The sequence below is a fragment of the Schistocerca cancellata genome, chromosome 1, assembly GCF_023864275.1.
Source record: "Schistocerca cancellata isolate TAMUIC-IGC-003103 chromosome 1, iqSchCanc2.1, whole genome shotgun sequence".
In the NCBI taxonomy this organism is placed as follows: domain Eukaryota; kingdom Metazoa; phylum Arthropoda; class Insecta; order Orthoptera; family Acrididae; genus Schistocerca; species Schistocerca cancellata.
The window spans coordinates 820,272,003-820,296,856 of NC_064626.1; the positions used below are offsets into that span (position 1 = coordinate 820,272,003).

At 41.9% G+C, this 24,854-nt stretch overlaps 1 protein-coding gene across 3 annotated transcripts in view; it reads right to left on the reverse strand.

The window, feature by feature from the left end:
• Positions 1–24,854, reverse strand: part of LOC126188329 (ralA-binding protein 1) — a 122,475-nt gene that overhangs the window by 82,000 nt on the left and 15,621 nt on the right. For all 3 annotated transcript variants that reach the window (XM_049929927.1, XM_049929943.1, XM_049929935.1), the window contains exon 3: positions 19,773–19,911. In XM_049929927.1, coding sequence (XP_049785884.1) covers positions 19,773–19,911 — 139 coding nt within the window. The remainder of the gene's footprint in view (positions 1–19,772; positions 19,912–24,854) is intronic.

Below are 24,854 nucleotides of genomic sequence, written 5' to 3' on the forward strand. Positions count from 1 at the left end.
GAGATATTCCTTGATGTAACATATGCCCCATCATTGAGTCCTTTCTTCTTGTCAGTGTTTTCCACATATGCTCTTCCTTGCCATCCACCTAACTTTTAGAACCCTTCTGTAACACCACATCTCAAACGCTTAGATTATATTCCTTTCTGGTTTTACCACAGTCCATGATTAGTTTCATTATAATGCATATATTTTCACATATTTCTTCCTCAAATTAAGGAGATGGAGGAGCGGACATGTGTGATGGATGGAATGGGGGGGGGAGGGGGTGCAGGTGAAGGTGTATGTGCACAGATGGACAAAAACATAATTAAGTATAGCTCCAGACAGCAAGCTCTCTTTCACAATTTGCTGGAAAAATAAACATGAATCTTTCAGTCTTCTTCAGTCAACACATGTAACAGCTCAGCTTCCAGACACATAACAATAGTTCACCAAACATGAGTTATCAAAACAATTCCTGGAGTTTATCCACAGAACCTACAAGCAATTATTTGTTTAAAAGGAATATAAGGGTTTGTCATTCCATCACAGAGAAGGTCATTGGGGGACAGAGCACAAGCTTATATGAAGGAAGGAAATTAGTTGTCTCCTATCCAACGGAACATTTCTGCAATTGTACTCTTGGATATGATACTAAAAATTCTTGCATATTGATACTCTGTCATCTACGTAGAATCATTGGGCAGCCAGTTCCAGATGAACTCAGAATGGAGGCTGAAATGCCAGGTAAAAAGATGCATGGGGACAATGGATGTAGATGTCTACATTTTTATCAACAGCCCATAGCTCTAAAAATATTTCAGTCAGGCCTAGAGAGAATTCTGACTTATCCACATTTCCAGTATTACAGGAAAGAGCCTCATGAAAATTCTAATGCTCACATACTCTAAAAAAAAAAAAAAGAAGAAGAAGAAGCAAGATTGAGGTTTAAAGTCCTGTCAACAATAATGTAATTAGAGACAGAACACATACTCAGAATGCAGAATGATCGGGAAGGAAACTGGCAGGGCCTTTTCAATGAAACCATCCTGGCATTAAGAGATTTGGGGAAATCACTAGAAAAGCTAAATATGGATAGCCGGACAGAGATTTGAATCATTGTCCTCCAAAACAAGCGTCCTATAAGTTAATACATGACAGATATACATGGTATGAGTAAACACTTGAAACTGCCACATTGTTAGATCAGCTAATCATGTTGTGAGAATAAGTTACTGATCCATAGAGTTCGACTTTTGTTCTTTGAAAGTGTTGTTTGTTCACTGTATGATATGTTCATTTTTGTCAAACTGTGCTCCTGTAGTTTTGTTAAATAAAAGTTATCATCATCATACATGGGTGCTCATTTCATCAATACCCCTAAATAAGAGTAGTGAAATAAAACAACCCTTTTGTTTTTACATTCCTATTTTGAAAATTCTGTAATTCCAATGGTATCTAATAAGTGATTCGGTAATTCATTAAATCTCATAAAATTTATTATTCCATTTGGTTACTAGTAGGTCATGCTAGTCCAATTTATGTTCACAATACTTTGCTTGTACAAATGAAACCATAATTAAGAAAATTTAGGTTAACATTGTGTTACCTTTCAGTATTTTATATAATATGATGTATATTCAATGTAAAAGTCTTTTCTATTGCATTCGCCAGTTTCAGCATGAAATAAGCACGGTTTTGTGGATAGTTACTCCTAAAAATGTTGAACTTTTAATTGCTAATTTAATAAATTTACGGTGTAGTTTTGTTGACTTTATTGTTAGTAAACATATAAATAGGAAGAGCGGAAGACTCAAGAATGGCCAGTTGGAGACAGTTTTGAGACGCAACCACTGTCTTGCACATCTGTGCAATCATGTAATTGTTGTAATACAGTATTGTGACTACGTAGCCTGTTATGTGGAGTAGGCTCCCACTAAGAAGAAATGGTGCAGCTTGTCATAAATAAACCACTATAAAAGCAACTAGGTACCTGGATTATTTCATGGAATTCAAATAACTTGATCCAGTTAGCAGATGAAATGGACCGAGAAAACGACCACTTCAGCAGCAGCAGCAGCAGCAGCAGCAGCAGCAGGAGGAGGAGGAAGCAGATTACTCCAAGTTACACCAAACTAAGATACGTATAAGAAATCAACGGAACTATATAAGTGTCACTGCAGAACTAATTACTAAAGTGTAATGTTTTGGAAACTATTCTAGCAGTAAACATTTGCATTTGTCTCAAAGTAATTCTTTGAGTGGTGGGGGCCAATGTGATCAGTAAGAAACACCCCCATGATCACACATTTCTTGAGGCCTATGGAACACAAAAATAACAACAAATTTTTGAGGTTTTTTGTTTAAATCAAATAATCTCTTTTCGATGTTGAAAATTTCACTGTCTTCCCCACGTAATGTAACAATAGTTGTTTCGTTACAGTGGTTTCACATCAGACAAGTATTTTCCATGCTCCGCATAATAATACAACATTGTCATGAGAGACAGGCATAAACTATTACGCAACATTGGCAGTGAGATCCAGCATCTCCACCAAGAGATTGAGTTTCTGGAACTTTCTTCATTTGTACAGCAATCAATGAGTGCAATGCCATGAGTAAATATGACCTTGGACCAAGTTCAGTGATCCATACCATGTATAACCACTACACAAAGAAGGGACACATCAAAACAGACGTAACAAAGTTAACTGTTCTGGTGCTCTCATCCGCAATGCGACACACATACAAACTTCAGTATCTGCACAGGCATGATAATGTCACTTCACTACACCATAGATGCAGATACTTTATGGCCTGACAGTGGCTTGATAATAGCTGGGGAACAGAACCCCATGACAGGGTGGGTTGGTTGGTTGGTGGGTTGGTTGGCTGGTTGTTTGGTTCAGAAGGGGGAAAGGGAGGAGGGAGCAAACTGCAAGGTCATCAGTCCCTTGTTCCCAGTAGAACAATTATCAATTACCCAAGGGAAAGAAGAAAACAAAGATGACGTATGGCACAATAACAGGAGAAAGGAAGAACCAGAAAAATGACAGATGGATAACAAACACTCTAATGGACAAAACTGGACAAGAAAACCACAGAGACACACAAGAAACAGGGAGAAGAGATTAAAAACAAGAAAGCAGATTACCATGGCTGGCTGACCATGAGAAAAAAAAAGGAGAAGTCAGCCACTCTGTGACACATTAAAACCTCCACCCTAAAAGCCCTAGGGTGGAGGACAAAGAGGAACAAAGGACATGTGCTCCAACTCAGATCAAATGATAAAACCCACCTTCATGAATAAAATGTAAAACTAAAGCTGCTGTTGAGGCATTGTCGCCCAACACCAAAGTAAGGGTGCTGGGAAAGTTAAAAGTCCACCACAGAGCAGCTAAAAGTGGAGCAAGTCCAGCGAGAGGTGGACGACTGTCATTTGGGAGCCACAGCAACACTGAGGTGGGTCCTCATGACGGAGGAGGAGGAAACCATTTGTGAGCCATGTATGGCCAATGCAGAGCCGACAAAGGACAACTGATTCTCTGCAAGAAGCCCACAGGGAAGAATTCCACACATTCGCAGTGTCCTTAATGACACACAGTTTGTTGTGCATACTGTTATGCCACTCCATCTCCCAAAGCCAAAAAACCTTGCGGTGAAAGACAGAACGCAGGTCTGTTTCAGAGATGCCCATCTCCAGGAGCAGTTTACATGTAGCCTTTTTTGGCCAGCCCATCAACAAGTCTGTTGCCCGGGATTCTGACGTGTCCTGGGGTCCACACAAAAAACACCACTGAACAACTGGACCGTTCCAGAGCATGATGATCGCTACCAAAGGATGGCAAGGGTAGTACTGGTCAATAGCCCATAAGCTGCTCAGGGAGTCAGAACAGAGAAGAAACGACTCACCAGAACAGGAACGGATGTACTGAAGTGCATGAGATATGGCCACAAGCTCTGCAGTGAATACACTGCAGTCAGCAGGCAAGGAATGCTGTTTAATATGGCCTCTGTGGACAGTGGCCATACGCAAAGCAAACATTACCATCAGCCACCAAGCCATCGGTATAAACAACTTCAGAGCCCCAGAACACGTCAAGAATCAAGAGGAAGTGACAGTGGAGAGCGGCGGGGTTAGCAGAGTCCTTAGGGCCATGCAAAAGGTCCTGACATAGCTTCATCCGAGGTGTACACTATGGAGGTGTACGTGAGTGGACCTCAAGGAGCGATGATAAAGGGGAGGATACCAGTTTGGAGAGAAGGGATCGCACGCGAACCGCAATCGTGAGCCATGACCTGGGCTGCCGATGCAGGAGATGAACTGCCGCGTGTGGGAAAAGGAGACGGTAATTCGGATACTCAGGAGAACTACGAATGTGTGCAACATAACTGGCGAGCAGTTGTGCAGGTCAGATCCGCAATGGAGGGACTCCAGCCTCCACCAGGACACTGGTCACTGGACTGGTTCTAAAAGCTCCAGTCACTAGGCGAATGCCACAGTGGTGCACTGGGTCGAGTAAATGCAACACTGAGTGTGCCACCAAACCATAAACCAGACTCCCATAATCAAGGCAGGATTGAACAAGGGCTCTGTAGAGCTGCAGCAGCATAGAGTGATCTGCACCTCAGTTGGTGTTGCTCGGGCAGCAGAGAGCATTGAGGTGTTGCCAGCACTTTTGCTTAAGCTGACAAAGATGAGGTAGCCAAGTCAATAGGGCATCGAAAACCAGTCCTAAGAATCAATATATCTCCACTACAGTGAGTGGATCATCATTAAGATAAAATTCAGGTTCCGGATGAACAGTACGATGCCAACAGAAGTGCATGACACACGACTTAGCGGCTGAAATCTGTGCCTTGTAAATGGCTCCCTGTAGGCACCACTCAGCAACACCAGTACTGGAGGAGCAATACGAAATGCAGAAGTCGTCCGCATACAGGGAAGGGGAGTCCAACGGCCCTACAGCTGCTGCTAGGACGTTAATGGCCACTAAGAATAGAGATACACTCAATACAGAGCCCTGTGGAATGCCGTTCTCCTGAATACAGGGGGAACCATGGGAGGCACCAACTTGGACACAGAAAGTATGGAGCAACAGGAAGTTTTGGATAAAAATCGGGTGCGGGCCCCGAAGACCCCACTCATACAATGTGGCAAGAATATGATGTCGCCAGCTCGTGTCGTATGCTTTACGTAAGTCAAAAAAGACGGCAACCAGGTGTTTAGCATTGGAATGATGGTGCTCTCTCACCATTGCTATGGAAGATGCAATGTGCAAGGGCGCTGAGGAGCTCCCACTCTGTAAATGGGGCATTATGGAGTTCACTGTGGCAAGTAGTGAACAAGAGGACTTTCCTTTCCATCTGCCATTTGAGAGTGCAAAAGGCTGGGGGTAGTTCTCCGACGCAGAGGCTCGAGCATAGTGCTCAGCAAAGCGCTCGGCAATCGCGTTTGTGTTGGTAAGAGCACGCCATTGATGGTAATGCCAGGGACACCTGTTGGGTGTCTGATCTTCATCCACACTTGGGAAGGTGACACATGGCACCCAATGGTCGACACATACCTCTCTCAATACTCCTGTTTCCATCGTTTTACAAGCAAGCGAACCCGGGCAAGGAGCTGCTTAAAGGCTATTAGGTGTTCTGGGGAAGGGTGCCACTTATGTCGCTGTAGTGCTCACCAATGCTCTTTAATTGCCTCAATGACTGCTGGCAATGACCAAGGGACTGTCTTTCACCGGGGGCACTCTAGAGAACAAGGGATCATGTTTTCCACCGCAGAAATTATCGTTGTAGTGATCTGCTCAATCACAACATCAATGGCACCATGTGGTGGAGATTCAACAGTGACAGCAGAGGTGAAGGCTACCCAGTCTGCTTTGTTTAAAGCCCATCTTCTGGGTAGGCATTCGTGGGCATGATGCCGGGGGAGTGACAGGAAGATGGGGAAGCGGCCACTACCACACAGGTCGTCATGTGCTCTCCAGTGGATAGAAGGGAGAAGTCCTGGGCTGCAAATTGATGAATCAATGACCGAGTATCTGCCCACACTGAAATGTGTGATGGCCGCAGTATTTAAGAGGCAGAGGTCGAACTGGGACAGTCAATTTTTGACCTCTCTGCCAAGGCCAGTAAGCGTGGTGCTACCCCACAAGGAGTTATGGGCATTAAAATCTCCCAAAAGTAGGAAAGGTTTAGGGAGTTGATCAATCAATGCAGCCAATACGTTCAAGGGTACTCCACCATCTGGAGGGAGATATACGTTGCAGACAGTTATTTCCTGCGTCATCTGTATCCTGACAGCCACAGCTTCAAGAGGAGTTTGAAGGGGCACTGATTCACTGCATACAGAGTTCAGGACATCAACGCAAACTCCATCTCACACTCTATTATATTTGCTATGGTTCTTGTAATATCTCCTGTAGCCGCGAAGGGCAAGGGCCCATATTGCCGGGAACCAGGCTTCCTGGAGGACAATGAAGAAAGCAGGTGTAAAGCTTAACAGGTGCCATAGCTCAGCTAGGTGATGGAAAAAACCACCGCATTTCCACTGGAGGATGACGTGATTGTGAGATTGGGTAGGCATGAAACACTCAATGAGGCAGTCTACACCACAGGGTCACCTGCTGCCACTGACTTATTTCTTGAACAGGCTATATCCATTGTGTCTGAGGGTCTGGCAAGATCCAGGTCCTTGGTGGATGCCAGAATCTTCACCTCATCCTCAGACGCAGAGCTTGTAGGCAGTGGTGGTGTGGGTGCCACCGCAATTCCCTTGGTCTTGGGGGGTTTTCTTTCTGGATTTCTCTCTCTGATCCTTGGCTTTCTCTGGCTGCGAGGGCTTAACTGATTCAGTCTCTGGGACTGAGGATGATTGTGAAGCTGCTTTTGGGCACTTCAGTCACTGGCGGGTGTCATCTTTCCCACTAGCAGAAACCTGGGAAGGGAGGGACCCAAAGGACCCCTTCCTGGCGAGAGGAGCTGAAGAAGACTTACGCTTCTCTGGCTGAGAAGTGGGGACTGAAATAACTGATGGTTGGGGGACAGTGTTCCCGAGGTAGGTGGTGCGGGAGCAACAGGGAGGGAAGTGCCCCCCACCATCAAGGGAGCAGGTGTAGTCTCCGGCTCTGAGAGCCAACTGGAACTCGTGGAACTGATGGGCTACAACTGTTCTCATAGTGGCGGCATAAGAGGAGGTCATAGCCATAGGATGTAGGTGCTCAAATTTCCTCTTGGCCTCAGTGTAGGTCAGTCAGTCCAGGGTCTCGTATTCCATGATTTTCCTTTCTTGCTGTAAAATCCTGCGGTCTGGTGAGTAAGGGGAATGATGCTCTCCGCACTTGACACAGATGGGAGGTGGGGCACACTGAGTATTGGGATGGGATGGATGTCCACAATCTCGATGTGATGCTGGAAGTTCAGCCATATGTCTTCCCACTTAAAGCACCACATTGGGGGAGCGATATATGGCTTGACATCACAGTGGTAGACCATCACCTAGACCTTCTCGGGCAATGAGTCACCCTCTAAGGCCAAAATGAAGGCACTGATGGAAACCTGGTTATCCCTCGGACCCCAATGGACGTGCCAGAGTAAATGAACTCCTCGTTGCTCTAAGTTGGTGTGCAGCTCGTCATCAGACTGCAAACGAAGGTCCCTGTGGAATATAATACCCTGGAGCATATTTAAGCTCTTATGAGGCGTGATGGTAACGGAAACATCCCCCAGCTTGTCACAAGCGAGTAATACCCGTGACTGGGCAGAGGATGCCGTTTTTATCAAGACTGACCCTCATTCCATTTTGGACAAGCCCTCCACCCCCCTACCCTCAAACTAGTCCCCTAAATGCTCTACAAAAAACTGAGGCTTCATTGAGACAAAGGAGTCCCCATCAGCTCTCATACACGTGAGGTACAAGGGCGAATAAGGTTCGCTGCCATCCTTAGCCTGACGTTCTTCACATTGTGTGGCCAGGGAGGGGAACGATTTAGGATCATATTTCTTTGCATTGTACTGAGACTTGGAATGCTTAAAGACTGCTGGCGTTTGATCACCAGCAAGTGATGACGTGGTACGCTTCATCACGCATCATCCGCTCTGATGCCACCCACTCCGACCAGGGCTCTCCCCACGGGCACCACCCAGCCACAGCAGAGACCATCTGGCAGGATGGCCATTGCCGGGAGTCCCGATGCCCCACGGTGACGGCCATCTACTCCTTGGCATAAATGCGGAGTTAACAGCGCAGGCACCAGCAGAGCAATCCCTGTGGAGTCAGGGGGCTACAACCAACAGGGTACATGGTGGCCTCACCATAATGGACTGGCTACCATGCTGGATATGATTTGCAAAGAATTCCATGGTCATCATTAGCGCAGAAAACGACACTGCATAGTGGGTGGAGGAAAACGCACCCAGGAAGACATCCTCACTCAAGAGATGGAGGATAAGCGGGACTGCAATGCCAAGACAAGAAAGTGGGCTGAAGATCCCAATGCACAATGGATACGATGCAACATGAAAGGTGCCCTTCCCCAATTGGCTTGCTCTTCGGGAAAATTTTGAAAAATTAAGGCCAAACCCTACAGGGGACCATCACATAAAGGCCAAAAGGTGTGAGACTCCTTTAGTCACCTGTGCCGCCCATGGCAGGTTTATGCACTATTCCACTGTGATAACTATGCCAGCTCATCTACCTCCATTGTACCCCATCCACTGGTGCCCCCACCCCCACCCCAAAAGGGCAAAAATGACCAGGCTTGGACTGAAAGCCCCAGTGCAGAACCTGAGAGAGCCTGAAAACCTGACAGTGGACCCACCACCGAATGAAGCAATGCCAATGCCACTTCTGGAAGGGCAGGAGGGCATGGAGGATGCAGTAACTGGAGGTCCACCAGCTGCAGTGGAAGCAATGTCACCTCCATCAGCAAAGCTAGGGAGGAGACGGAGGAGGAGGAGGAGGAGGAGGAGGAGGAGGAGGAGGAGGAGGAGGAGGACGTGGAGGAGGAGGGTGGAACAAATTCCATGGCCTCCACATAGGCAGGTGCAGGTGTGGAATTCACTGGGGGTGGTTGTACAGGCAGTGGGAGGACAGTAGAGTGCATGGAGGGTGTGGCAACGGGGTGGCATGCCACTGCAAGTGTGCACTCTTACCCAACTTGCTGCCCGACAGACCAGCAGATCGCAATGGAACATCCCTACAAGGTATGGTGCGGTTGATTTGCATGAAAGGTCAGCTGCTACCTACCAAAATCCACCACAGACAACAGACAACCTTTGTGGCCCACCATGAAACCTGGTAGCCATCCCTGTCATCTGCCGAAGGACGAGGCCAAAACACCAGCCCATTGTGATCCTTGGCATGCCACTGAGGACACAACAAATCCATTACACGACCAGAAAGCTCAACAATGCATTGTCATGGGAAGTGGCAAATGAGGACTTCCTCATTATGATCTTAAATATATGCAATAAGCAATCCACCGCTGAGTTAGAAGCCAAGCGAAAGAAGCCGAGTGAAATCGAGTGGTAGTCAGATACTGTATGCCACTGCAAATGCGAAAGTCCTCAAACCCCCAAGAGACAAATTGCCAACAAGATGAACTTAATGTCCTTCTGCAAAGCTGGTTAAGAGGCTGGTCAATGTGGGTGGCCTGGGGAATACATGGAACATAATACAACATCTTGCCCAAAAAAGACTAGAGCTCCACCCAAAAAGAACTGGAGCTCCATGATCTTCTTGGGCATTAGTAGGTTGACAGTGGCCTTGATGTGATCATCAGTGGGGACTATACCATCTTTACTAAGCACTTGACACAACAATGCACCTTCAAGGACAAAAAAACTGCACTTCTCCAGCTTGCAACAAAGACCATTCTCTGGCGTCAGGGTTGACACAAAGGCCAAGATGTTTCTAGAATTAGTTACATATGGCCCCAAACAATAGGTCACATTTACGATGTTCTTCTATTCCTCAGTCTAAATATTGCAGCCAAGTCCAAGCTAACAGTGGCTGGTATCACAGATGTTTTGGGTCTCAAGCTGTGAGGTGCACAGTGCCATGTGACTAGCCAAACAGCAATGGCAACCTGGAATAGGTTCAAAAATGGCTCTGATCACTATGGGACTTTACATCTAAGGTCATCAGTCCCCTAGAACTTAGAACTACTTAAACCTAACTAACCTAAGGACATCACACACATCCATGCCTGAGGCAGGATTCGAACCTGCGACCGTAGCGGTCGCGTGGTTCCAGACTGAAGTGCCTTTAACCTGGAATAGGCATGACAGATTATACACCTACAAAAAGTCCTGACAACAAAAAGAATGTTGACTCACAACCACACACAGACAACAGTGCAGTGGCAAATAAGCTATTTATAGCATATAGCACTTGCTGAAAGGACTCAGTCACTACAAACTTTGGTGTCTAATACAGTGTCATGGCACATACGTATTTCTGATGAAATTTCTGGTTTGGGTTTTTTAATCAACACTGACCCAGAGGTCAGGATGCTCCCTGCCTGGCCCACAGCCATGGTAATGTATGATAAATCTCTACATTTAATGGCTGTAAACAACTCTATTACCCTCACTCATGGCAGCAAGAACTTGACGATGATATAGGTTTCACTGGCTATTTTGGGTAGATGTTTGTGACTGCAGACATTAATCAGCACATGATAGCTGCTGCTTTCCTTCCACATTTCGCACTTATGGTGAATTTTACGACTGCTTGTTTAATATACAGGATCGATGATGCAAAGCAATGGGAACTCAGGACTGTTCTGTGGGTGGCATGGTAAGAACAGGCAACACTATAAATACACAGCTCTTCCACAACAGTAACATTGTGCACACTGTGGAGTTTTTGTTGGTGTCACAGAGGTTTATGAAACAGGGTGGCATTAAGCACAATACCATGCACTGTATACACACAATGCCAGGTTCATCTGTTTCATAAAGTGTCCATAGGATCGCACCATAATGCCTAACAAAAACTAAAGCAATATTTGAGGAAATGCTTCAATTAGGAGTTATATGTCATTCAGACAATCTGAGAACATCTCTTTTACACCTGGTTCACAAGAAGGATGGCTCATGGCTTCCCGGTGGCAATTACCGAAGGTTGAATAGTGGAAATGTCCTGCACAGGTAAACCGTACCTAATATTCAAGAATTCACATATGCTTTGGATAGTCAAGGTTTTCACACTCCTGGACTGCCGCAAGGCTTAAAATCAAATTCAGATAGCACCTTTTGATGTACCTTTTTGAATTCTTGTTTATGCCATTCAGACTCAAAAATGCAGCTCAAACTTGGAAACGTTTCATTAATGAAGTTTTGCAGGATTGGAATTTTATTTGGCACATTTGGACGATATCCTGGTATTCTCTCCTGACACTCATTTACATGGAGATATGTTTATGAAGTATGACAGAGACTACATAATTATGGAATTCTATTAAATGAAGACAACTGCATCACTGGCAAAAGTAACCTTCCTTGACCACAGGGTAACATCTGATGGTACTTGTCATTAACTGGAAAGTTGTTTATTTCATGAGACCTGCTGAAGCCAACTGATTACCAATAATTAAGGTTTTACTGGGCATTGTGAATTTTTATTGCCATCACTTTCTGGTGGCAGTATCTCTAACAAATGCACTTTCTAATCACAATACCAAGGGCAACTGAATACTCAAATGGACTCCGTAAATGGGCATGGCTTTCTGTGATCTGCACATGAGCATTGCAGAAGCAGTGCTACTTACCCACTCTGTACCATGTAGCCACTGGCCATTGTTGTGGACGCCAGCCAAAATGCACTTGATGCTGCTATTCACCGAAAAGTCAGCAACTACTGACAGCCATAAATTGTTACCTCCCCCAAACAAGTGATATAAGAGACTATGAGACATTTTTGCCCTCGAATTCTAGCCTGGCCATTGAGGATCTATACATACAGCAAACCAATCACATCAGCCTTTCAAAACACCAGTAGTAGGTGCTACCCTCAACAATTCAGGCACACTGAATTGAGTTCTATTTACCACACTTACCATGGACATAACAGCATATTAAAGGTACAGACACATAGTCACAGACTGCTTTTCTTGTATTTCCAGTGTGTTTAACATTTTGAACAACAATGATGTTGTCCAGCTGAATCAACAGATTAACAGCAACTCCATGGGACTGAGTCTCAAGCAAGTCGAGGTGTCAGGTAGCATTTCCAAAATAAGGTGGGGTATCTGACAACGGAAGCCGTGGATATACATTTCACTGCAGTTTCACAAAGTGACATTCGACAGCATCCACAACCTGACACATCCATCAGTAAATGCCACAACTAAGTTATTAACCATTTCACTACTACAGGCATATACGTATGTCCAGCAGGTAGAACGCCTAGATAGCTAAGGGTGTACACGTACGGGTGAATGGAAGAATCTCTAGATGTCTACAGACATTCATTTACACCAGACAAGTAGAGAGACCTGATGGCTAAGGGCAGGAGCACGTAAACAAACACAACATAATGGTGACTCACTTTTGTCCGCATTTCAACATACCTGCCAGTGCTGTCATTATTTCATATTAAGATAGTGCTACAGCTTCCACCTGCTTCTGGGGCCCTTTCCACTTATCAGTTGTGCATTGGGGTAGCTCTTTTTCCGCGTTTGGTGAGACTATGTTTGCCTATATTGTCTTTGAGATGCTGGAATGTAATTTATCAGACAAGGAAATCATGGAAATCCTCAAGAACAGTAGTGACTAAGATGGTAGTGATACTTTGGACCTTTCTTTGGACTAAGATTTGGATGTGTTGGATATGCTGCTGATTCTTCAGCACCACAAGAAACTTTTTCAGAAGTCAAAAGTACAATCAAGTGAAATTTGTGACTGGACTGAGAACTTTTTGGTGGGGAGGACACGCACGTTATCTTAGATGGGGAGTCATTGTCAGATGTAAAAGTAACTTCGAATGAACCCCATGGAAGTGTGTTAGGAACCTTACTGTTCATGTTGTTTGTTAATGACCTTGCAGACAATATTAATAGTAAACTCAGGCTTTTTGCAGATGATGCAGCTATCTATAACAAAGTACTACCTGAGAGAAGTTGCATAAATATTCAGTCAGATCTTGATAAGATTTTAACATTGGCAACTTGCTCTAAATGTTCAGAAATGTAGATTTTGTACTTCATAATATGAAAAATCATAGTACCTATGTAAACACAGTAGGAATCAGCTAACTCATGCAAATACCTGGGTGTAACACTACATAGTGATATGAAATGGAACGATCACATAGTTTTAGTCATTGGTAAAGCAGGTGGTAGACTTCAGTTTATTGGTAGAATACTGGGAAAGTGGAATCAGTATACAAACGAGATTGTTTACAAATCACTTGTGGAACCCATCCTACAATATTGCTGAAGTGTGTGAGACCTGTACCATATAGGACTAATAGGTGATATTGAATGTATACAGAGAAGGGCAGCATGAGTGGTCACACCATGAATAGTTCTTTTATCCTTTGGAAATTGTCACTGAGATACTGGTTGAACTGAACTCTCAGACTCTTGAAGACAGACATGAACTATCCTGAGAAAGGCTGTTAACAAAGTTTCAAGAACCGGCTCTAAATGATTACTCTAGGGATGTACTGCAACCCCCTATGTATCACTCACACAGGGATCGTGAGGATAAGATTAGAATAACTACAGTACGCACAGGAGTGTTCAAACAATCGTTCTTCCCATGCTCCATATGTGAATGGAACAGGAAGAAACCCTAATAACTAGTGCAATGTGACATACCCTCTGCCATGCACCTCACGGTTTGCAGAGTATGGATGTAGATTCAGTAAGTCATTCAGATTTTTTAAAACTTTTATCATTTGAATTTGTTTCTGCGATTTGTAAAGAGATAAATAATTATTATAGTTTTCTTACCAAACAAATGATGACAGTACCCAGCCAGTTAGCACAAAGGAAACATATGGAGCCAGAAGAATTTTATTGCTTCTTGGCATGTTCCTTGCTTATACCAGAACTAAAACATTATAAGTGAATGAATACCGGTCAAACAAATTTTTTGCTTCAAACATCAATATTTTCACACTTAATGTCCAGGAACAAGGACAAACTGATTCTGTCTTTATTGCACTTTAGTGACAATATTCCTGTGAAAATACAGCTCATTGTAGAGCACACAACAAAAAACTTCCATGAGGCCATGGCCCCTTTGAAAGCATAGTAGTGGATGAATATCTGCTACTTTTCAAAGGAAGGCTGCAATTTAAACAGTATACACCAAAGAAATGTAGACTTTGGTTGCTAAAATTTTTGTTCTTTGTGACATACAAACTAATTATATTATAGACTATATTGTCTACACTGGTGCCACCATGGAAATAGAATCTGGAAATGTTAACTGGGGAAAATAAGGTGACATTGTCATGAGTTTGTTATTGCCATACCTCAACAAAGATCATTCCATTTGTTTAGACAAGTGGTATTTGAGCCCCAAATTATTCCTATGGCTCTATGACAAATGTACAAATGCTAGTGAACAGTATGCAAAAACAGGAGGTATTTGCCCTTGCTGCATGATGAACTGCAAAAAGGGAAAACGCAGTTTAAGTACTGCGAAATATTGTTGGCTCTAAAGTGGATGGACAACAAAGAACTCTGAATGCTTTAAATCATAAATTGATCAGAGTTTGTCGAAACTGAGAAGAAGGAACATAAAAGGGGCAAAATAATCTGAAACTGACTTGTGTGGTGAGCTACAATAAGTCAATGTTGATAAACCAGACATGATGTTAAGTTCTGTACAGTGCATTCGAAGGACAATGACGTGGTACAAGATGGTCTCCTTCCAGTTCACTAGCTTGTGTGTGCTAAATCCAAAAACAATTTTTGAAATTAAAAAGAAACAGAAGACACCATTGGCAAAATTGCAGTTGGAACTAACCTGCCAGCTGCTGGATAAATTTTATGGCCAAACATGTAAACTGGGATCCCACAGACAGCAAAGCAAGAAACTCCATTTTGACTGAAAAATATACAAGGACATTATCCAGCATTCCTTGGAGAAAGAGGAGATTCCCCTTAAAGGTTGTGTAGTATGTGCTGCCAATTCACAGTGGAAAATGACACACATAGGGTGCAAAAAGTGTGATGTTGCCCTTTGCATGACTCCAAGTTTTGAAAAATATGACACATTAAAGAAATATTAGGTGCTTCCAGTAATGTATGTATCAGGAAAAGGAAAGTAAAAATAAGCAAAATGGGGGAAGAAAACAAAAAACAGGTTTTTAATTCGAAGTCAATGGCAGTCGAAAGCCAGCACCAAAAATAAGGATGGGAAACCATAAAACTAAAGCAGAACATGACAAACGGAAAGAGAAAACAGTGAGCAGCAAGCAGGTAGAATCATATTTTTGAAATTTTATTAGAGAATCAAGCTTAGGCTTTAATTACAAATGAACAAATAGGCTTATTGCAAATTAAGTTATATCAAAATTTTCCTTCTTTAATTCGGCATCAGGCTACACAAGACAATTTGCTTCTGAAGTTCAATTACCATTATTTATTTACAATTAGATTAAGAATTGTTTTTCTAAGTTTTGGGCATCTTTCCTATGATCTGCTCACTTATAACTACATATCTTGAAACGTATTTGTCCGATGTTAATGAAATTACATTGAGTTCAAGGCAAAAATACTGGTAGTGTGAATCTCAAGTTACAGAATTTTTCAGTAAGCAGAATAAAGTTTTTATCATTTTTCTAGGATACTATTTTCGCAGTTCATGATAAATGACTAATAAAGCATGAGCTAGTTTTGATGTTCTCTTTTGTGGTTATCAGAAACTGATACCACTAAGGCCTTCCAGTTTAATACTGATACTATAAAGTGTATTATCGAATATTGGTTCTATATGTGCTGGAACTTACAATTAGCTGACAGTACTGTTCCTTGCCATAGGCAGCAGTGGTCATTGGCTGATCAGCCCCCCCCCCCCCTGAAAGGTACACAACATGTTCACTCTTGAAGCCAGCCAGGCAGGGAAGACACTCAGCCCTCATAACCGCAACAGGGTTAACTAACTGTTTCAAATGGCTCTCAGTGAAAAAATATGTTCAGATGTAGGCTCATGTGCATAATCAATGCCAGTGCTGCAAGGTTGGATGCCATGTTCATGCAGATATTGGACACTTACCTGTGTCTCCAGTGAGGTTCAGTCACATATACATCGACATTGTTGGCCCTCTGACCTCTTTAGAAGGTTAAAAGTACCTCCTCATGGCAGTTGACAGGTGCACGAGATGGGCAGAAACTATACCAGTGACAGAAATGACTGCTGAGACAACTGTTAAAATACAGGGTGATTCAAAAAGAATACCACAACTTTAAAAATGTGTATTTAATGAAAGAAACATAATATAACCTTCTGTTATACATCATTACAAAGAGTATTTAAAAAGGTTTTTTTCACTCAAAAACAAGTTCAGAGATGTTCAATATGGCCCCCTCCAGACACTCGAGCAATATCAACCCGATACTCCAACTCGTTCCACACTCCCTGTAGCATATCAGGCGTAACAGTTTGGATAGCTGCTGTTATTTCTCGTTTCAAATCATCAATGGTGGCTGGGAGAGGTGGCCGAAACACCATATCCTTAACATACCCCCATAAGAAAAAAATCGCAGGGGGTAAGATCAAGGCTTCTTGGAGGCCAGTGATAAAGTGCTCTGTCACGGGCTGCCTGGCGGCCGATCAATCGCCTCGGGTAGTTGACGTTCAGGTAGTTACGGACAGATAAGTGCCAATGTGGTGGCGCTCCATCCTGCTGAAATATGAATTGTTGTGCTTCTTGTTCGAGCTGAGGGAACAGCCAATTCTCTAACATCTCCAGATACTGTAGTCCAGTTACAGTAGCACCTTCGAAGAAAAAGGGACCAAAAACTATATTGGTTGAAATGGCACAGAAAACGTTCACCTTAGGCGAGTCACGTTCATATTGAGTTGTTTCCCACGGATTCTCAGTGCCCCATATACAGACATTGTGACGGTTGACTTTCCCGTTAGTGTGGAAAGTTGCTTCATCACTAAACACAATCTTTGAAACGAAAGATTCATCTGTTTCAATTTGAGCAAGGATAAAACCACAGAAATCGATTCTTTTAATCTTATCAGCTGGAGACAGTGCTTGAACCAATTTCAGACGATAAGGTTTCATAACTAACCTTTTTCGTAGGACTCTCCATACAGTTGATTGTGGAATTTGCAGCTCTCTGCTAGCTCTGCGAGTCGATTTTCCTGGGCTGCGAACAAATGCTTGCTGGATGCGTGCTACATTTTCATCACTCGTTCTCGGCCGTCCAGAACTTTTCCCTTTGCACAAACATCCATTCTCTGTAAACTGTTTATACCAACGTTTAATACACCACCTATCAGGAGGTTTAACACCATACTTCGTTCGAAATGCACACTGAACAACTGTCGTCGATTCACTTCTGCCGTACTCAATAACACAAAAAGCTTTCTGTTGAGCGGTCGCCATCTTAGCAACAACTGACGCTGACGCCTAGTCAACAGCGCCTCAAGCGAACAAATGTACAACTAAATGAAACTTTATAGCTCCCTTAATTCGCCGACAGATAGTGCTTAGCTCTGCCTTTTGTCGTTGCAGAGTTTTAAATTCCTAAAGTTGTGGTATTCTTTTTGAATCACCCTGTATTCATCACAAACTGGTTAGCATGCTTCATCTGTCCTCTTCACATTATAACATACCAGGGCCGGGAATGTGTGTCCAATCTGTTCAACAAATTGTCTAAACTGTATGCTGTCCAACACCAGCAAATTACAAGTTATCATCCTGCCAGAAACGAATGGTTGAAGGGTGGCATAGATTTTATAGGCTGTCTTCATGTGTCATGAAGAGAAGTGAATGGAAGCACTTCCTCTGGCTCTTTTAGGACTATGGAGGCCTTATAATTCGGACATTGGTTGCTAAAATGGTATATGGAGGCCCATTAATGATAGCAGCGGTCTACCTGACACCTGCACCAGTGCCATACCAGGCGGAACTATCACTGCTGGTACAGCAGATTCAGGAGGATGTCTGCCACCTGCTTCGTGCCTCAGCAAACACCCAGGGCATTAATGGACTGCTCCCATGTCATGCTATGCAGTGGTGTAGTTCAGCCCCCATACACTGGGCCTTAACAAGTGTTGGAATGTGGGTATGACATTTTGGAGTTTGCAAAATGGCAAATGCAGCAAAATATCTGTTGAAAGAGTGCTGGCGTGGGTCATACCATTGACTCCTTTGAACAGCATGCTGACGACCAAGGTTACACAATGCCCTGACACACCCACGCAGACCTCCACTACAGGTTCAATCCCCAGCTGCCAAACAATGGCCAAGTGTTCAGCCACTCCTACAACTGCACAAGTGCCAGAATCAATTGACCACAAAAGATCCAGATGACAAGCAAGGTTCAATACATCCCAGGTGCTCCACACTATCATCAGTGGGGGTGGGTATGGAGACAAGAGGAAGGGGTGGGCAGGAGAGGGTGGTGGGTAGTAGGGAGGGCTATGGGGATAAGATATCGATCCATGAAGATTAATATTTGTTCTTTGAAAGTGTTGTTTGTTCACTGTATGATAAGTTTATTCTTGTCAAGTTGTGTTCCTATTGATTTGCTAAATAAAAGTTACCATCATCTTTTCACATGCAATGTGAAATAAATGATTGTTACCATAATAAAGCTAAAGTGGGAAATGGAACTGTCAATAAATTCTTGGCTCTGGCACCAGACATGAAAAAAAAAAAAAAAAAAAAAAATTCACCTCTGTGTCAGTTCACTTGGTCTGCATATTCTGACAAGCCTTAGACCAATAATTATCCATGTTTCTTATTAATTTCTATAGAGCCATTGTAAATAACTTATCAAACAAAACCAGTTTTGACATAAATAAAAGTTACCATCATTATAAGTGGGTGTTCTTTTCACATGCAATGTGAAATAAATTATTGTTACCATAATAAAGCTAAAGTGATGATACAGATTACACTACGACAATAAATTTTAATTGATGGGAAATTAACCATAAGAATGTTTCACTGAAACTGTGTGTGGTGCACCATGAAGTGAGAAAATCAATACTGTAAAATGTCTAAGAGAGAGAGTAGCTTATTTGGAAAATTGCTGACTGGAGTGCTTATTTGCAATTCTCCAATAGTGATGCAAAAAGTCAAATTTTTTAGTTAGCGTTCAACAGTATTCAACTCTTAATGAATCGAAAATAATCACAATGAATGTCTGAGCAAAGAACAAGGCCAAGAATTAATTATTTTGTCTTCATCCTCTTCACCCCTGGGTCGGTCACTCAAATGTGAAATTATTTAAGCATTTCCAGATATGACAGGAAGGGAAATCCTATATGGGTCAAAACTGATTCACAAAGTGACCACATGACCTATTTTTATTGCCTTCATCAGAGTGTATAGTTATACAGGTGCCACTGTTAATAACTATTGTTCTGCAGAATTCCAGGAACACCAGCTGATTTAACATGTGAGAGCTACAGCAGCAGAATTGTCTGTCTAAATAAAATTCTTTGGTTAAAAGTAATACATCGAACATGTTTCCAGAAGATAGATTTGAAGTTTTTAGAATGCTTCTGTAAATTTACAAGGTTCATCACACAAAACAACCAAATATTTAACAAAAAAAAATTCAAAATGCAAAATGAATTACTTTATCTCAGGATCCTCTTCAGGTGAACTTTCTCCTTCCAGTGCTGCATATCCTCTGTCTTTTTTGGAGTCTTTCTTATCTTTCCTTTTACCAATCAGTAAGTCTTTTTTTGAAGGGCGCTCGTGTGCTTCATCGCTGACTGAAATGTAAAAAGAAGTACAATATTTTTCAACCTGTATCTACCAAATTAAATTCCTCTTAATAAGAATCAAGAACCATTTCATAAGTTGTTCTAACACAAAGTTGGATAAATCAGTACAGATTCAGAGCACTTGATACCCTTGGGTAACAAACGATCTCCAAAGGCAGGAGAATCAGAAATGGTCAACAGTGATGGGTATAGTGAGAACTGTTGTATTAAAGACACATACATACATACATACGTTCATTCATTTATTGTATTCCATAGATCCCATCAGGCAAGACAAACTTCAAGGCTGTGGAATGAGTCAAGGCATACATTAACAAAAGGCAAGCTATATACCGTAACAACAATAAACTGTCACTACACTACTCCATGCTATTCATGATTACGTCGGCTAAATTTAATTAAGTAAATTAGATTGAAAACTGCCATTTTGAAACAAGCTACTGCACCCTCAGTTACACTACATTCTTGCTAGTAACACTTATCCTGAGTCCTACATACAGTACTCGACTACTTGTCAAGCAGCTATAGAATGAACACTTCTAATTGTCATGTAGCTGACAGAAATTTTCAGTCCTTGAATCTAAATATTCAGATGATTTGTAGAAAGAGTAGCAAATGAGATATGCTTTAACTTTAATATGAATCAGTAGGAATTCCCAATTGATTGCTTTATATTAGATAGAAGAGTATGGAATACTGAAAATTAATTTTGCATCTCATTTTGTGATTGTGTAAATCACAGTTCAACTCAAACTCATTTTTACTGACAGCAACAAAACTATTAAAGAATAAATATGTTGGGGAGTATGTATTTAAGATTTCCAAGATCCTTAGACAATTTTCTTACTGTTCACTGAATAAACAGTTTATTTACTTTAGGTGCACTGCCCCCGAAGATAATTCCATGAAACAAGAGGGAGAAAAACTATGCAAGATAAGCCAATACCTCTGTCTTCAGGTCAACACAATGATATAAGCTTCTTAGGGCAAAACACACTGAACTGAGCTTCTTGATTCATTTATCCCTGTGTTGACTCAATTTTTAGCTTGTTATCTAACTAGATCACAACGACAATATTATGAAAAGGAGAGACTGATACTCATTGTATGGCAGAGATGTTGAGTTGCAGACATGTGCAATAAAAAGACTACTAAACACATAAGCTTTCAGCCTGAAGGCCTTTTCCCAAAATAGGCAACACACACACACACACACACACACACACACACACACACACACACACACACACACATGCAAATGCAGCTCACACACACAACCACTGTCTCTGGCTGCCGGGGCCAGACTTAAACAGTGGTCATGTGCATGTGAGCTGTGTGTGTGTGTGTGTGTGTGTGTGTGTGTGTGTGTGTGTGTGTGTGTATGTGTGTATGTGTGTGTGTGTGTGTGTGTGTGTGTATGTGTGTGTGTGTGTGTGTGTGTTTTGTCCATGTCAGAAGAAGGCCTTCAGGTGGAAAGCTTATACATTTAATAGTATTTTTGTTATGCCTTTGACTGACTTTGACTGTTATGTCTTTGACTGAACATCTCCACTATATGGTGAGTAGCAATCTATCCTTTTTATAATATTGTCGCAGAAGAAGCTGCACTGCACCGTGGTGTAGTGCTTATGAAGCTAAAATGTTGCATGGAGGATTGCAAGTTCAAAACTCATCTGGACTGTACAATTTTAATTTCTATATTCGGTTCGAGTACATTCTAGAAGTATCCGCAAATGTCAAGATTCATTGTAGTATAATGTTCTGTAGCCATATATATACTATATGTGTTATGGCCGGAGGCAGTGTGCTCTGCACTCTTGTATGTGTAAGTGCTGAATAAACCTTCGTTAAGTGAAGTTAGTGTTCGTCACTCATCTAATTACACCTTCTTCTACATGAAGTTATTCTGGTGGAGGTGTCGGGTATTGGAACTTGTGACAGCACACATTATTGATGACACAGTGGCTCCCATAAGGCCACGACAGAGCCGCCGTTTATGTGGCGAGAAACCTGAATTTGAGCCATATTCAACAGATTGCAATCTATCGGAGTCAGAAGAAGAAGAGGACGTTACAATGACAGCAACTGTATGCCACCACATGAGACATCCTTCTGGGTTCTCTGGTGACAATGGCCAAGATCCAAACAAGTGGCTGAAGGTATATGAGCATATAGCCAAATTTAACAAATGGGATGACACCGTGTGTTTGGCTAAGAATTTTTTCTACTTGGAGGGCACTACTAAGCAATGGTATGAGAACAACGAGGAGAAGTTCGAAAGATGGGAAGTATTCCAGGCACAACTGCGCAAGTATTTTGGTGACACACGACAGAAGAAGTGCAAGGCTGAAGATAAATTTAAGTGCAAGGCACAGTGTCCAGGAGACATTACAGCATCCCACATTCAAGACATCTTGGAGCTGTGTAAAATAGTGGATCCTAGAAAGGAGGAGGAAGGTAAGGTTGCACATCTCATGAAGGATGTTGCTGAGGATGTGTATCAAGCCCTACTCCTGTAGGAGGATTCAACAGCAGACAACTTCATAAAATGGTGCCAGTATATCGGGACAATGCATCAAAAAACAATTACACGAAATAAGTTTGAACGGCTTCCAAATGCTGTACCGACGTCTGTGATGGAGGAAGCAACTGATTTCACAAGTGTTCTTCATAAGATAGCGAGAGAGGAAGTTCAGAAGGCATTTGGATTGCACAGCGAGCAAAAAAACCGAGAGAGGTGATGAAGGGCATAGTGGCAAAAGAAGTTCTAATAAGATCACCGCCAGGAAGAGAATCAGTCATCAGGAGTCGTCAGAGTATGCAGGACCGATGACTTGTTCCCGAACTAGGAGGACATAACACTGAGATGCTGTTCTCTTAAGGGGGGAGCAATGTCGCAGAAGAAGCTGAGTAGCACTGTGATGTAGTGGTTATGATACTATACTGTTGCATAGAGGGTCATGAGTTCGAAACTCACCTGGTCTGTACAATTTTAATTTCTATATTCGGTTCGAGTACATTCTAGAAGTATCCACAAATGTCAAGAATCATTGTACTGTAATGTTCTGCAGCTGTATATATACTGTATGTGTTCTGTAGCCGTATATATACTACAATTCGTTCCGCACTCTTGTATTTGCATGTGATGAACAAACCTTCGTTAAGTGGAGTTAGTGTTCATCATTCATCTAATTACACCTTCTTCTACGTGACAGTATTGTCATTATTCCATCCTAGATTTTTCACTGTTAGATCACACGGAATTTCACTCAGTGTGTTTCATTTAGTGCATGATCATTAATAACTACTTCCTGTGCTAACAAGCCACTATTGCTTGTTTGAGATCACATGATATGAATCTTTGAGAGATTAAGATTTAAATTGTTAGCTTTGAACCAGTTGTATGCCTGTTCAGCTTTCATCTGAGCTATGTTGGCTAAAGTTGAGCTGCTAAATATCACAATACACAATAATCTTCTTATGAAATATGTATGTGTAATCATGTTCTAATTTTTAACTTACACTAATCACTGTACGACAGCATGAAGAGTAATAATCACACTACAAATGGAAGTAACTTAACATAATTTTAGTAAATGACAAAATCATTTGTTCATAATGAAAAAAATCTTCAGTCCATAATTAAAAAATGCTTTTTGTATAAAATAATAAATCTTTAGCATTACAGTCATATTGTAAGCAATTGAAATACAGTTATTTGTAATGAAAACTTAATTGCACTAAAATTAATTGTTAAAAGGATTTATTTTATAAAACTTAGAATGGAAAAAATTTACAGTTCATAATACAGGTAACTGAAGATATATTTATACTCTCCACTGACCTCGATGTTACATGTGAAATTATTTGTATTATTACTTTTCATTGCAATCTACATCAAACAGTAATTGTAATAAAGCTGAAAGTATGATGCATTGTCAAAAGTCTAAATAAAGGCTGATGACATGTCAAAGCAGTGCAGTAGTTAAACTGAGAGTCAGTTGGTCAGTAGTTGTTATTCAGCTGTTATGAAACAATTGTTGGTTGGTTGGTTGGTTGGTTGGTTGATTTGGGAGAGAGAACCAAACAGCAAGGTCATCTGTCCCATTGGATTATGGAAGGATGGGTAGGAAGTCAGCTGAGTCCTTTTAAGCGAACCATCCCAGCATTTGCCTGAAGCGATTTAGGGAAATAACGGAAAACTTAAATCATGATGGCCAGATTTGGGTTTGAACCGTCATTCTTCTGACTGTGAGTCCAGTGTGCTAACCACTGTGCCACCCCACTCAGTATGACAGTTGTGCTGGAGTTATTTCAGTAAGGCACAAGTTTTTTATTAATAAATGAAGAAAACCAAAAAATCATGTGCACTGGATTTTCATCTCAAAAAGAAAAAGAGAGATTTGCTAAAAAAAATGCAGATTAATCCAAAAAGTAACAAACTTAGGACATCTGCAATGCACAGGAATGAATTGTAATCAAGATCAGCAATCATTGTCACCATTGAATTCTACAAGAGAAGTACACAAAATACAACTTTAATTTCCTGATATAAAACTTCTGCAACTTGCAATACAACTCGTTTAGTCACTGAGCAAAATGTAATTTACAACGAAAATTTTGAGTGAACTTATCTACAGTGAGAAACAACATGTTAAAGTCACTTGTGTTATCAAAAATATTACAGTTCGAGATCAATATTTTAAAGTCATGAGAAGGTCATTTAAGGAGGTTGAGAACAACATTCTGATTTTAGTTTTGCGTCTGTGACACAGTCTGTCCACGATACTCCTGTGCGTCCAATGGATGCAGTACACATCACTAGTCTCAGAGGGTGCCACACACAAGCAGTCTCAGTATGGTGACACAAATAGTATGATCAGCCGCCTCATAGATGGTGCACATACAAGGAACTAGTTCAGGCCCCTCAT